This window comes from Pavona decussata, unplaced genomic scaffold (genome assembly GCF_977016875.1).
Source record: "Pavona decussata unplaced genomic scaffold, jaPavDecu1.1 SCAFFOLD_26, whole genome shotgun sequence".
NCBI lineage: Eukaryota > Metazoa > Cnidaria > Anthozoa > Scleractinia > Agariciidae > Pavona > Pavona decussata.
The window spans coordinates 3,161,611-3,175,000 of NW_028145449.1; the positions used below are offsets into that span (position 1 = coordinate 3,161,611).

Consider the following 13,390-nt stretch of genomic DNA (forward strand, 5'->3'; position numbering starts at 1 on the left):
TTGGTTTAATCTCTGGTTTCTATATCTTTATGCAAATACCTTAAATATTCTGACGGTTATTAAGAAAAATAGAACAAAAAACAATAGGTGCGTCTTTCTTTAAAATTTTCTTTAAGTTTAAGATGACTCCAAATAGGAGTATGTCGTTTATAAACAGTGACTTCTAGTATCTCCAGATGTTTATCGGCGGTCGGTAAGTCTCTCGGAACAAAGGGGATATTGTGGACGGGCCGACAATGATAGGTGTTCAATCGAAATATGTCACACATACGATTTAAAACTGTCGTTTTTTTGTTAATTGGAGAATATTGTCGTTTTATTTATCGTTGGGTTATTATCACCCTTTGTATGCATAAAATATCTCTTTCATAATTGACTCCTGTGTTGTCGTTATACCGCTCGCGTCAGTGAATGCGTCAGATTGATCCTGTTTATCGTCGAGCATCTGCTCGTTTTGTCGCTCATGGGGCTTTTAAAAAGTTGAATTACTCACGTTCGTCTGCTAAGTCCATTCAGTAGATGTTTTTCTAGACCTCAGGAACGTATAGAACTTGAAATTCGTATTTTATTTAGTAAACTAGAAGCAAGTCCCCTTATTTCGAAATGGGAGGAGCATAACAGATGAACACTCAAGAAAAACTATATAAACAATGACTGTTGCTTCGAATATACATGAAAGCTTCCATCGAGAAGAAATCCTCAAATGGTCGCAGCATTCAGAGTTGACAATGACGGTTATTAACTTTTTTAAAGTGTTCTGAAGCTGTCTATCGATCGACATATGCAAACGAAATAAAGTGACGTATATGACATGTCTGAAAAAAATACTGAATTTACAAAAATTTATCTTTGCTATTTTAAAACACAAGAATCTCAAACTCCCTTAAAACTAATTTTAAGGTGCTCTTTCCAACAATGCCAATTGTTTTAAATTGTTTGGCCTACGTTACATAAAAACCTGCAACAACAACTTAAGGTAGTGACAGAGATTTTTGATCGAAAGATGATCTTGTAGATTGCGTGACATTTCTTACTAAAACTTCAGAATATACCGGTATTTCAGAATAAACAATATTTCTTGTCAGGAGCTCATTACAAGTGGATAAATTCCCACAAACTACTTCTTTTAATACAAGATTTCTCAATAATAGGGAATTATTAGAGGAAATTAAATTTCTTTGAGAGTTTAAGGGTTGGAATTTTTTTTCATAACTAACTTATACAATTGCGATTGCATAAATGATCGTGATGTCTGAATATTACACATTCGCAGTAAACGCATGCTAAAAATAATCTAATTTACAGCAAGCGGCGTCGCTAGGTGTTGTTGTTGTTGTTGTTGTTGTTGTTTTTTTTTTTGGGGGGGGGGAGGGAGAGAGTGCCAGAATCTTAGCCGCCATGTTGAATTTGTCTAATTTTCATAATGGTGAAAACCTTTAAATTATAAGTCTACAATAACAATAAATAAAGGATATTTATATAATATAACATTAAGGAGCTTAATATGGACCTGCATATGTGGTGCAGTTTACAATTGATTTTGAAATTGTTTTTCGGTTGAAATTACTATAAATTTACCTGTGCGGGAGTTGGTATATTTCTCAACAGTGTCACTAGTACAAATTGCAGAAGAATATATCAGAGACGAACTAAATTTGGGTTTGAATGGCGGTACACACTACATGACAGGAAGTTCTTCATATACCGAACCTGTCTTTTTCAAGATCTCATGACGCTTTGTTCGATCACGTTCTTGTATCAACAAACTCAATTTGCAGCGCAATTTCGCAGTGAATTTAGCCGGAATTTACATCAAATTGGGCTCCTTTCCGCCCGAGTAACGTGCTTCTCAAAAATCATCTTTGAGAGAGGAAGAATTTGGACATCCTGCAAAGTCTTAGTGGAAACCTAAATCTTTGAACACGAAATGGAGAAAAGCCAGGAGCACAAAAGAGGAAAAAAAGCAATTTTTTGCGATGAGAGCAGAAAGTTCTCGCAGACAGTGACATAATCTCCTGCTTCCATCGATCTAATGAACTTTACAAATCGGAGAAGAATCAAGAGAGGAACATAACAATAGTCCGCTTTCATCAGTTTAGTTTTTCCCATTACTGGCTATAATAAGCCAACACAGAAGGAAAATGAAGAGAACTTAACCGCTATAACTTTCTCGAGGAGTTCCAAAATTTTTTTTGTCACGAGTCTCTGCGGGGATTTCCTACGTTGTTGTCCATTGGTTGGCCTTCACCTTGTTGATAACTGGTGTAATAAGGTATGCAAACTATGCAAATGCTAGAGGCCAAAACTCGGCTTTTGTTTTTGGTAGTTTTCTTTCTAATCAAATTTATTAATAGGCACCTGTTCCCTATCATAGAACCTTACAAAAAGCACACTGAGTATTCTTCCTTTCAACCACTTCCCTTTAGGCTTGAGCCTCTCCGATGAACCCTTCGAAGTTGGACACTAAGCACCTCTTCTTGTATTTTTTATCTCTTGCGTACTTTTGATTATTCCATATAATTTCAAATTTTTCTGTCGAGTGCAAGTCTCCAAACACAGGAGTTTTCTGCGTATGTCGTCGACGTTGCCTTAGGCTTCATCAGTTGGCCTACGAATTAACAGATTTCTCCATCGAAGTGAACTTCCCGTCTGAAGTTTTTGTTTTAATTCAGGCTCGTTCTTCCTCTAAACATGTCACCTTGTTTTGCAGTCCTTTTACTGCAAAATTCAGCTCTTCCATTTTAGACTTCAGGTTGGATAACCTAGATACATTAAGATCGAGGTCTTCCATGACCATATCTCAGTGGCCAGATGTTTTAGAAGAAGAACACGACTCCTTAATTTGTTTTTCACTGGAGAAGACTCCGGCAAACTGTTCGAAAATTGGTATTTCTCGGTCATTCCTTTTTGGTGTGAAAAATGATAAACTTTGAAAATCAACGTCAGGCTAACAGAGCTTTACGTAATTCAAGTCATTTAGCTTAATAAGTCACAATGCAAATTCACATTAACAAGGCATCCTTATTTCATCTTAAGTCTCGGTAAACCGGAATATTTTTTTCACTGTGCTTTTCATAATTTGACGAATTTCTCGATATCGCCAGCAGTAAACTACAGGATTTAACGACGAATTTAGAAGAACGAAAAAAAATGTCACGTAATTAGCCAACCAAAAAGAAATTTGACTGTTATCTATTGTTAACAATAATGTAAAGCAAAAATTCGGAAGATAACACGCGACAAAAATTACGTAGAAATACACAGTATTAAAAGCGGACTTTTTCTCCTGGAATAGTTCTATTGTTTGCGCATTTTGATGCTGAAGTTGACTGTGGATTTGATTATGATGATGTCTTACAGCTCTGTAAATATGAATGTACGCTACTGTTGTCAAGAGAATTCCAACGAATTCACAAATAACAGGTACAATGGCGTTGTGAGCATCAACAGCTACGAAAAGGGAAGCAACGACTCCACTAGTGATCCATATTGATACCAAAGCTATTATGACGCGCTCTGAAGTGACAAGTTCCTGGTATCGTAGATGAAGAGTAATAGCGAGGAGTCTATCGACTGCAATGGCGGTCACATTCAGAAATGATGCGTAAGCGAGAAGAATGAAAGAGAAATAACAAACAGTTAAAATTGTTGGACAGAGTAAGTCAAAGTTATGACCTTCATTAGTCGCCATCCTTAGAACCACTGCGAGCATCAACTGAGCGAACAATCCCACTGCAAGATCAGAGACAACAAGACTCAGGAAGAACTTCTTTATATTAACGGGCATCGATGAGGCTTTCCACAGGGCGCGAATAACAAGAATAGGGACTTTAAGATACGAGGACGCGATGACTTTACAACGCCACCGGAAGTAATTTTCCACGAGACAATCATTCTGCGCATGTCAAAACCTACTTGCTGCTGCGTTGTGTTGACGTCCACAACGCCAAACGGAGGTTTTCGGCGTTGCAGAGAAAACGTGAGTAACATTGGTGATGTTTTCAAAAAAAAAATGACTTTTTAACCACTAAATACTTAAATATAGCGACTAAAACTATTTATGTGTTTGTCAAGTGATGATAACCGTCGAAATAATGGCGTATTGCTGCCTTTTTATGCAGTGAACGAGGCTAGCCTAAACACTCAGCTGAACGAAATGGCGGATAATCAGTGTCAGGCTTCAAGTTCAACCAAACCTCCAAGGTAAGCTTGAGCTTAACTGTTTTTCGAACACTGAAGATAGTGTTTTGTTGTTTACTTTACAACTGCCGAGCAAGTAAGGTTTGCGACTTTCTGTCAGTGAATTAAAATTTTGTGTGAGCTGAGCTTTTATGTACATGTGAATCCTAATTCGATAAATTCGAGTTTACAGTAGCAAGTAAGCTTACTTCCAACAAAAAATAAACCTTAGAAATACCCAAGACAGTTAACTTGTTTAATGTCAGTCATACGAAATTTTTCTGCTTAAATCCGACGTTGATAACTTTGGTGAGGAATGTGTAGTTGCATTTCTAAGATTTGATACACTCCCGTTCAAAAGCTCTAGCGCGGGAATATTTACTAATAGCATGTAATGTCGTAAAAACTTTTACAAGCAAGATAATTTAAGTTTCCTGTAATTATAATTTTTGAATTTTTGAGACTCAAATCAGTCCACCGAAATTATAATGTTTGAGTATTTCAGACCCAAATCAGTTCATTTAAGTTATAAAATTTTTAATTAGTAAAATATTTGTTTTATTGTAGTTCTGTGATGTTTTGGACCAGAGATCACGATCTGATCCTGTACCGAGAAGTAATTAACCTTAATCCCTATGCTTCAAAGAAAGGCTCCACTCAACGAAGTTCAGTCTGGGAAAAAGTGGCTGCAACATTAAATAATTGTGCCTATCCGGTGTTCAATGTTGACAAGCGGTCAGTTCGGGATCATGTTGGAATATTGCAAAACAGGCATAAAAAAAAGTTAAGAGCTGAAGAAAAGGCAAGTGGCATAACGCCTGATGAGCCCACAGAATTGGAAAACCTGTTGGAGGAAATAATCGCACTAGAAGAAAGTGCCGAGGCAGAGCAGCAAGAACTGGATCAGGAGAAGGGCCGAAGAATGGAGATTAATAAAGGGAAAGCAGCAGATATCAGATTAAAGGCAATGGAAAAGTTATTAGAAACACAAAAGCGACAGTCAGCTGAGATTGAAGAAAACAAAACTAAGAGACCACGCCGCAGTGGCAGTGATGCAATAGGCTATTTATCCCAAAGGGCAGAAGTAAATTATGCACTAAAACAGGAGGAATTGAAGTTGAAGAAAGAGCAACAGGAGTTTGAGAAACAGCAGATGGCCGTTACAGCAAATGCACAGAAGCAGTTCCAGGAGCAGCAGAGTCAACTGCTGAAAGTAGTAGTGCAACAACAGCAACAACAGAGTCAACAAACACTGCTTATGATGCAACAACAGCAAGAACAAACAAAGGCACTAATGAGCATTTTGGAGCGTATTATGAAGAAATAACTGTTCTTATTGCCTTCTTCTATTTGCAAGTCCACCAAATATTGAAACTGTTGTGTTGTTGTTCTATTCAAATCGAGGTTCATGTAAACATTTGCGATTGTTTGTTCTTATTGCCTTCCTTCCCAGGTCCACAAAATATTGAAACTGTTGTGTTGTTGTTCTATTCAGATCGAGGTTTATGTAAACATTTGCGATTGTTTGTTTACACAGTGTCCGAAAAAAAAAAAACTATATTCTTATTGACTGGTGTAACAAACATTTATTCCATTTCTATATGCATTTCTAGCAGGACCCCTCCCTGTGGGAATTTGAAGAAACTTTACTTTTAACAGGAGTACAAAAGTAATAGGTTTCAGGTATAAAGGTCAGTTAATAAGTTTGATCTTAATTATTAAGATCAAACTTATTAACTGACCTTTATACTTGAAACCTATAATAATTTATTAGCCTAATTGAGTACATGTAAAAACTTTAATTCAGGTTGGGGAGTTTTCATTTACAGGGACCCCTCATGTTTTGGATGACCCCAAAAGAGAAAAATTGAAGATAAGGAAAGAGAGGGAGATGAGCCAAGAATAGAGCTACATTTTATGTACAAGACTGGAAATACCATTGAGCTATTTGATTCCTTTTTTTTGCATTAAACAAACCTTTGTTTGAAGTCTTATTTTTATTTTAACAGCCCACCCCACCTCAAATAACGAATAGGCTGTCGGTTCAAAATTTGTGAATTAAGGGTGCATGTCCATAAGATCTTCTAAGAAAAATACCTTAGATTAAAACTCCTGAATCCAGTTCATAGTGGTTTTCAAATCCATTTATCTAAGATAATAAACCAGTTCGGTTGAAAAAGAACATTTTTTGTACTTGTTAATACCATACCATATTTCTTCGGTAGAGATTTTGTAAATTGAGCAATACAAACAACGTGCAAGATACTAAAACTTAAAATGTTTGATAACCAGACTATTTGGGTTATATCATCCCCATCCTCCGACACCCAGTAAGTGGGGCCGAAGACAAAAGTCAAAACGGGCGGGCAAAAATTCAACGTACTTAAGTTCATCGAAATTTTTTTCCGCCCGTTTTGACTTTGTCTTCGGCCCCACTAACTGCCCCTGGGTCTTCGAGGATGTATCATCCCCTAGTTTGGTACATTAAGGTCGCAGTTAGTTAAAATAGTCATGCAATGTTGGAGGGTCAACTCCAAAATACTCTGCCGTTGTGTTTGAATAAAGGCAGGTTAAGGCATTTCTTAAAATGGCACAAACGATGTACATCTTCCCAACTTGGCTTAAGCCTATCTTCAAGTTCTTCTTGAAATCCAGAAATTTAAAATAGTTGACGATGTCTGAGAATAGCCACTCCACGGACGCACGCACTGCACTCATGGATTCGTTGAAAATCTCCATTTGTCTGGTTAAAATCCCAACTCGGAACGGGGCTTGGAGGTGGACCCGGAGGGGGTAAGCCGGGTCACCATATAAACACATTTCCCCTCCAGCGGGGCAAAATGCAAAATTTTCCAAATCATCATACAAATGGGAAACTGCCAGCATTCTAACATCGTGCATCCTTCCTTCTGTAAAAGCAAAAAGAATAGTCCATGCGTCTGAGGTGATGCCTTCAAAAAATGAAATGGTTGTTAAATAAAATACACATGCTTACCTACAGGACCATATAAATGGCCAACCAATCCATTTGGGAGCACAACAGACTGAAATTTAAGGGCATGGACACGTTTGTGTCCATTATAAACAATTCTTTGATGTTCCACTGGTCGTGAAATGGGACGCACAGTTCCATCAATGAAGCCAAAACAATGTTCTAGTGCTGCTCCCTTGTTGTGAATGGCATCCGCGTAGGTATTCAGCGAAGCTGGGTTCAAAATAGCATGATTCCACTGTGTTACTCTGTGCCCATGAGTGGTGTACATCCAGTCTAGGACCTCATTGCTGATCATGCTTAGCTCCGGCACGGATCGTCCAAAAATTGGAATCATATCCGAATAGCGGCATGGATAGGCAAACCTCTTCAGCATTATACAAAGGCCTTCAGTACCGTCACATATTGTTCCATTCCGGCATTTGAACAGCGGAGAAACTCCTAATGCCTCAACAAGGAGAGGAATATCACTTTTTTCCACCCGAAAATCAGCTTTACACTCGGCGGGGTCTTTGTTTACGAGATAAAACTTTTCATATGCTGAATGCGGAAAGGGAAGATTTTGAGGGCTGTGTGCCTCGTAAAGCAGAAAAAACTCTTCTTCGTCTATAATCTCTTCTTCTAAGGAAAAAAGAAGCATTTCTTGAACTTTCTGAAATGACTTCGCAGCCATCGCTTCACAGATTTTGTTCTATTAAAGTCGTCTTGCATCGCGTCGCAAATCTTAACCTTTTTTTTCCCGCGCAAACAACGGCGGTCTAGCCCCAGTCTCTTATCAATCACCGCGTTCTAAAAGCCGTGGCGTCCTTGTATCTTAAAGTCCCTAATATTTCCAAATGTTGCTACGGGAGAAAACATAAAGTGTAAAACACACAATGCAAACATGGTAGTCCTGTGAAACTGAACAAGTTGTCCAAGTTCATTTAAATGGTAGCTGCAGAACTCTTCAGCCATAGTGAACGTCATGATTCAGATCTGGCGATATGTTTCACAAGGAAAATGTGCCGCAACTTGTTTGTAATTCACTCTAGTGTCACGACTGACAGCTGTAAGTTAACTTCATGGAATAAGTAGTTGACGCAACTGCATACTTTGCTTTGTATAATATCACTTCGATAAGCGCGCGCTTTATTGGCTTAAACCGGTCTTTTCTTAATGTTTCTATGCAGACACGGTAAATTACTGACAGTTATGAAAAGTAAATAGAATAATAAAAGAACAGTTTACTGCGAGTTTCTATAAAATTTAAGGAACGTTTCTTGGAGTAAACATTTGTCAACGATTCGTGTTTCAACAATAGCTTCTGCTTCTCCCAAAAACATGTAGTCTGTCTGTAAGTTCTCCCTTCAAACGTAGAGACTGATATTGTGGGAGGAATAGCGGCAGATGAACCAGTGATGATGAAGGGTTCGGCATCGAAACATGTCTTAAATTCGATTAAAAACCTGTCGTCTTTTTTTTTAAATAGCGAATATTATTTGTTTCGCGATCGATCTAAGTAAAAGTATTATTATATAAGGTAAAAATGGTTAATGACACTTTTTTGGCGTTTTCTCATAAGATGTCTCTTTGACAATTGACTCCTGTATACCACTCGCCTCCGTGAATTTATTATTCAGCAGCATGATGGACTCTCTTTATCGTCGAGCATATGCTCCTTTTGTCACTCATGGTACTTCTAATAAGTGGAATCACTCACGTTCGGCTTGTGACTCCATACAGTAGAACATTTTCTAGACCTCGGTTTGGTGTATAAAACCTGAAACTCATCTTTTGTTCGGTAAATAAAGAGCAAGTCTCCTTTATTTCGAGATAGGAGGAGTATAAATAGTGAACATCGATGAAAGGCTATCTGAAGAATCAACAATGCCGCTTCCAATAGGTCTTAGTTTTTTTACTCAGTCTTTTATACAAGTTGACATCCTTCGAAAAGTAATCCTTAATTTGGTGGCAGCAGAACTGTTATGACGGTTATCAATTTTGAAAAAATATTCTGAAGCTGCTGGTCGACATATGCAAATCAGGCGGCATATATTCTGCGCATGTTCAGCACTGACACAGATATGATGCACATAAACAATGATATTTTAGCAGCAATTCAGTGGCGCCAATATTGAATTACAATGCATTCTGGGGCGTCCAGGGTTTGGCCAGTATAAAGACAAAGAGGCTTTGTATGGGATTATGAAAATTTCTTGTGGGAGAAAGTCCAAAAACATGGAATTGTCTTGGTGGAACAGTGGAAACAACTCGGCGTTGTTCTTCTAGAAGTGAGTAATAAGAAAAACAAAAGAAGTGAAAAAGTTTTGGTTTTTAAGTGAAAAAAACTGAGACTTCAATTTATTTTGCGACAAAACTGACTGCGCAATACACGGTTTTAGCCCTTTTTTTCAGCACATTATATTCTGATTACGGATTCCCTGCTAAAAGTGGAGTACAAACTTTTATCGCTTAAACTACTTGTTCCTTTCTTAGTTTTAACGATGTTGGTTCTATTAAAAACTAAGAGTTTCCTTGCAGCGCTTTGGAATTGCGTGACTTTTAGCAGAGGGCACCCACCCAAACTGTGTGGCTAACGTGTAACTGACCCTTTTTGGTTGCTAATGTTACGTTTGTTGAGATCACGAATTCCTCTTATATTGAAGATAAAACTTTCATTAAAGCAATCATCCTTCAATAAACTGAATTAAGGCTATTAAAAACTAAGAGTTTCCTTGCAGCGCTTTGGAATTGCGTGACTTTTAGCAGAGGGCACCCACCCAAACTGTGTGGCTAACGTGTAACTGGCCCTTTTTGGTAGCTAATGCTCCGTTTGTTGAGATCACGAATTCCTCTTATATTGAAGATAAAACTTTCATTAATGCACCCATTTTTCAATAAACTGAAATAAGGCTATTCCAAAGGTTCGTGGAGATACTTTTAGGAAAAAAAAAACTATTTTCAGCCAAATTAAAGTTGAATCATCAATTTAAAAATTTAAAAACAGAAAACTGAAATCTTCAAAACTACGCGAGTAAATAAGTAAAATAACTTTTTAAATGAAGGATATTAACCATCCAGGTATGACAATCTCCAAAAGGCGTGAACTCTCCACTGACCTGTTCGCGGGAAAGAGGTTCATCCAGAAGCTTCTCTTTCCTCATTCGCATTTTTTGTTTCCATTGCCCAGAGTGTCATACTTGTCATAAATTTTCGTTGACATAGGAAGGGTTTACTCGTCCTGCAAAGTCCTAGAAGAAACCAAAGTCCTTGAACACAAACCAGAGCGAAGGCCAGGACCACAAAAAAAGGAAAAAAGCCAATTTTGAAAAAAACGAAAAAGAAAGTAATCACAAACAGTCACAGGAGCTCCTGGTTCGATCGATAATGAACTTCACAAATCGGAGAAGAATCGAGAAAAAAACAAAGCATTGCTTCACTTTCCTTTAGTTTTGCCCATTGTTGGCCACCATACGCGTACACAAAGGTAAAACAGGGAGAACTTAACCGCTATGCCTTTCTCGCAAATTTCACTACATTATTTTGTCAAGAGTCTCTGCGGGAAGTTCCAACGTTGTTGTTCATTGGTCGTTGGCTTGATCTCGTTGATAACTGCTGTAATAAGGTCTGAAAACTGCGCAAATCAGTCTTTGGAGGCTAAAAACGCAGGGTTTGTGTTCAGGATAATCCCTGCATTTTCAAATTAAGTAATAAGGTATCTCGATTTACCAAATGAACCTCACACATTACATCATAAATAGACCAAAATTTGTCAGGCTTTTGAAAAATTCGAAATTTCTTTCTTATGCATATCGTCCCAGATCGTGACAGTCATCGAGGATATTTTTCAATTCTCAAACTTTACAAGGGATTTTCTCAGTAACCAATGGGAATCCAGTTTGTTGGGATGTCCGGGATTAACGTGCAGTGATGGCTGGTAATTCAGTAAAAGCCCACGTCATTTCCGTTTCATAGCTCGCGCTCGGCTACCAAAACAAAAACTCTTAAAAGTAGCGTTATTTTGAGATTTTAAAGTTTATTGGCCTGACAGTGATATATAGTTTCCTAGTGTTTCTATAGCGCGAATACACGTTTTAATTTCGGAAAACCGTCTGTAAAGATTTGGAATATTTCAATACTACATTTTACAATCAGTTGAATAGTAAGCGAGCATTGATCCCATGAGCACCGGGAGGGAAATATTAAGTGATTTCTTTCAGAAAGAACATACTGTATTTAAAACGTTTTTAGCGGCTTCTTTAAAATATACAGGAAGAACTCGAAAAGTTGGCCAATATTTTCAAGTTGTAATTCATTTTTATCCTGGCCATCTGCAACCAAATATATTAATAAATACTGCCTTCTACGCACTCGTGGGGTGACTGTTTACAAGGGCCAACCATTATTTTGACGTTTCCATGGATTCAAATGCATTTTCGACCATTCAAAGGGACACTAAAAGTAGCTAACATTTGAATCTATCGGCAGGTGGTAGAACTACTGCACACAGTACGAGGAGATAGAAGGCGAAAAAACATTGAAATTCCCTCATACCTTTTGAAAGAACGATCAACTGCCTTTCGCAACATTCATTCCTCAAGCCATTCACCAGAATTTAGTTCATTAAAAAATAAGAAGAAATCGTGAAATATTAATGTAAAAAAAAAAACGTAACCCAAAAAGAAGGAAGTGTCAAATACAAATTAACTTTTAATGTGTTGCAAATTCCTAATTTGCATTTTAGAAGGAAACCAATTAATCGTAACAACGACCAGGATAAACTAACATTAAAAACGTGTTAAATCTTACATTTTGACATATTTACCACCAATGTACAGTTTGGCAGTCTCAGATCAGAATTTCTGCGCAGTAATGCTCATTTTTAAGTTTCCCCACTGATTTTAACTTTAATTAGTATCCTACAGTTTTCGTCCACATTTGAGCACCCGTTCCCGATCAGAGGACCCTAGGAAAAGCACACTTGTTCTTTTTCCTTTCAGTCACTTGCCTACAGGCTTCGCTCACCCCGGTGCACAAAACTCCATGAACTCGGTTAGCAGCGCTTTTTAATTTTGAATCTCTTGCGTAGCTTAGCTTCTACCTTCAAACTCAGTTTAAATTTTCCTGTGGACTGTAAGCCTTTAAATACCGCCAACAGTTTTCTGCGAGTGTCGTTGACGTTGCCTTTTGGCTTCATCGGTCTGACTTTGCAGTTCACTTATATGTCTGTCAGTGAATTCCCGTTGAAAGTTTTACTTTTAATCTAGACTCCTTATTCCTCAAAACAACTCACCTTGGTTTGCAGACCTATTGCTGTAAAATTCAGTTCTTCCGTTTTAGTCTTCAGGTCGGATAACCTAGATATCATTAAATCAATTTCGGTGCCAAGGTCTTCCATAACTATATCCCAGTGGCCAGATGTGTTAGCCGAAGAACACGACTTTTTAAATCTCTTCCCCACTGGAATGGACTCCGCCCAACTGATCGAAGAAATAGTATTTCTCGGTCCTTCTTTTTTGGCGTGAAAAAATATCAACCTTCGATGGCAGGTTAACAGAGCTTCACATCAATCAAGTCATTTAGCTTTATAAGCCACAAATGCAAATTCGAATTAACAGGGCATCTTTATTCCATCTTAATTGCCGGTGATGCGGAATATTTTTTTTACCCTTCTAATCATAATTTGACGAATTTCTCGATACCGCCAGCAGTAAACTACGGGATTTAACGACGAATTGAAAAGAACGAAAAAATAAGTAGCGTGCACAGCCAACCAAAAAGAAATTTGAGGGCTTTCCGTTATCAACAAAATTGAAGAGCATAAATTTGGAAGATAGCATGCGACAAAAATTACATAGAAATGCACAGCGTTGAAAGCGGCCTTTTTCTCCCGGAATAGTTCAATTGCTTGCGCATTTTGCTGCTGAAGTTGACTGTGTATTTGATTTTGATGATGTCTTACAGCTCTGTAAATACGAATGTACGCTACTGTTGTGAAGAGGAATCCAACGAATTCAACGATCATAACTACCACAACACTGCGATTCACGTGAACAGAAACAGTTAGTAAAGCAGCAACACCACTTGTGATCCATATTGATACTAAGGCTAATATGACGCGCTTTGAAGTGACAAGTTCCTGGTATCGTAGATGAAGAGTAATAGCAAGGAGTCTATCGACAGCAATGGCGGTTACATTCAGAAATGATGCGCCAACGAGAAGAAATAAAGAGAAATAAC

General features: G+C 37.8%; 5 protein-coding genes across 5 annotated transcripts in view; 1 reads left to right on the forward strand and 4 right to left on the reverse strand.

Moving 5' to 3' along the window:
• Nucleotides 1–3,031: 3,031 nt before the first annotated feature.
• LOC146485551 (melanocyte-stimulating hormone receptor-like) lies at nucleotides 3,032–8,137 on the reverse strand. The gene is made up of 2 exons (XM_085103208.1): nucleotides 8,001–8,137; nucleotides 3,032–3,824 (listed from the first exon to the last, which is right to left on the reverse strand). Exons 1-2 carry the CDS (start codon nucleotides 8,135–8,137, stop codon nucleotides 3,032–3,034), a joined length of 930 nt encoding a protein of 309 aa, XP_084959334.1.
• LOC146485552 (uncharacterized) lies at nucleotides 4,402–5,639 on the forward strand. The gene has a single exon (XM_085103311.1). The coding sequence runs from the start codon at nucleotides 4,754–4,756 to the stop codon at nucleotides 5,504–5,506; it is 753 nt and encodes a 250-aa protein (XP_084959437.1). The 5' UTR covers nucleotides 4,402–4,753; the 3' UTR covers nucleotides 5,507–5,639.
• LOC146485553 (uncharacterized) lies at nucleotides 6,676–7,636 on the reverse strand. Its single transcript, XM_085103310.1, has 2 exons — nucleotides 7,175–7,636; nucleotides 6,676–7,088 (listed from the first exon to the last, which is right to left on the reverse strand). The coding sequence occupies exons 1-2, from the start codon at nucleotides 7,545–7,547 to the stop codon at nucleotides 6,676–6,678; spliced, it is 786 nt and encodes a 261-aa protein (XP_084959436.1). The 5' UTR covers nucleotides 7,548–7,636.
• Nucleotides 8,138–12,735: 4,598 nt separating the features above from the next.
• The window catches only part of LOC146485554 (melanocyte-stimulating hormone receptor-like), a 62,679-nt gene continuing 62,024 nt past the window's right edge, over nucleotides 12,736–13,390 (reverse strand). Inside the window, exon 2 of the mRNA XM_085103209.1 lies at nucleotides 12,736–12,819. Within this exon, the coding sequence (XP_084959335.1) occupies nucleotides 12,736–12,819 (84 nt within the window). The remainder of the gene's footprint in view (nucleotides 12,820–13,390) is intronic.
• LOC146485555 (melanocyte-stimulating hormone receptor-like) overlaps nucleotides 12,843–13,390 on the reverse strand; it is a gene marked incomplete at its 3' end in the record, with an annotated part of 864 nt that continues 316 nt past the window's right edge. The window contains exon 1 of the mRNA XM_085103210.1: nucleotides 12,843–13,390. This exon is cut by the window's right edge and continues 316 nt beyond it. Coding sequence (XP_084959336.1) covers nucleotides 12,843–13,390 — 548 coding nt within the window.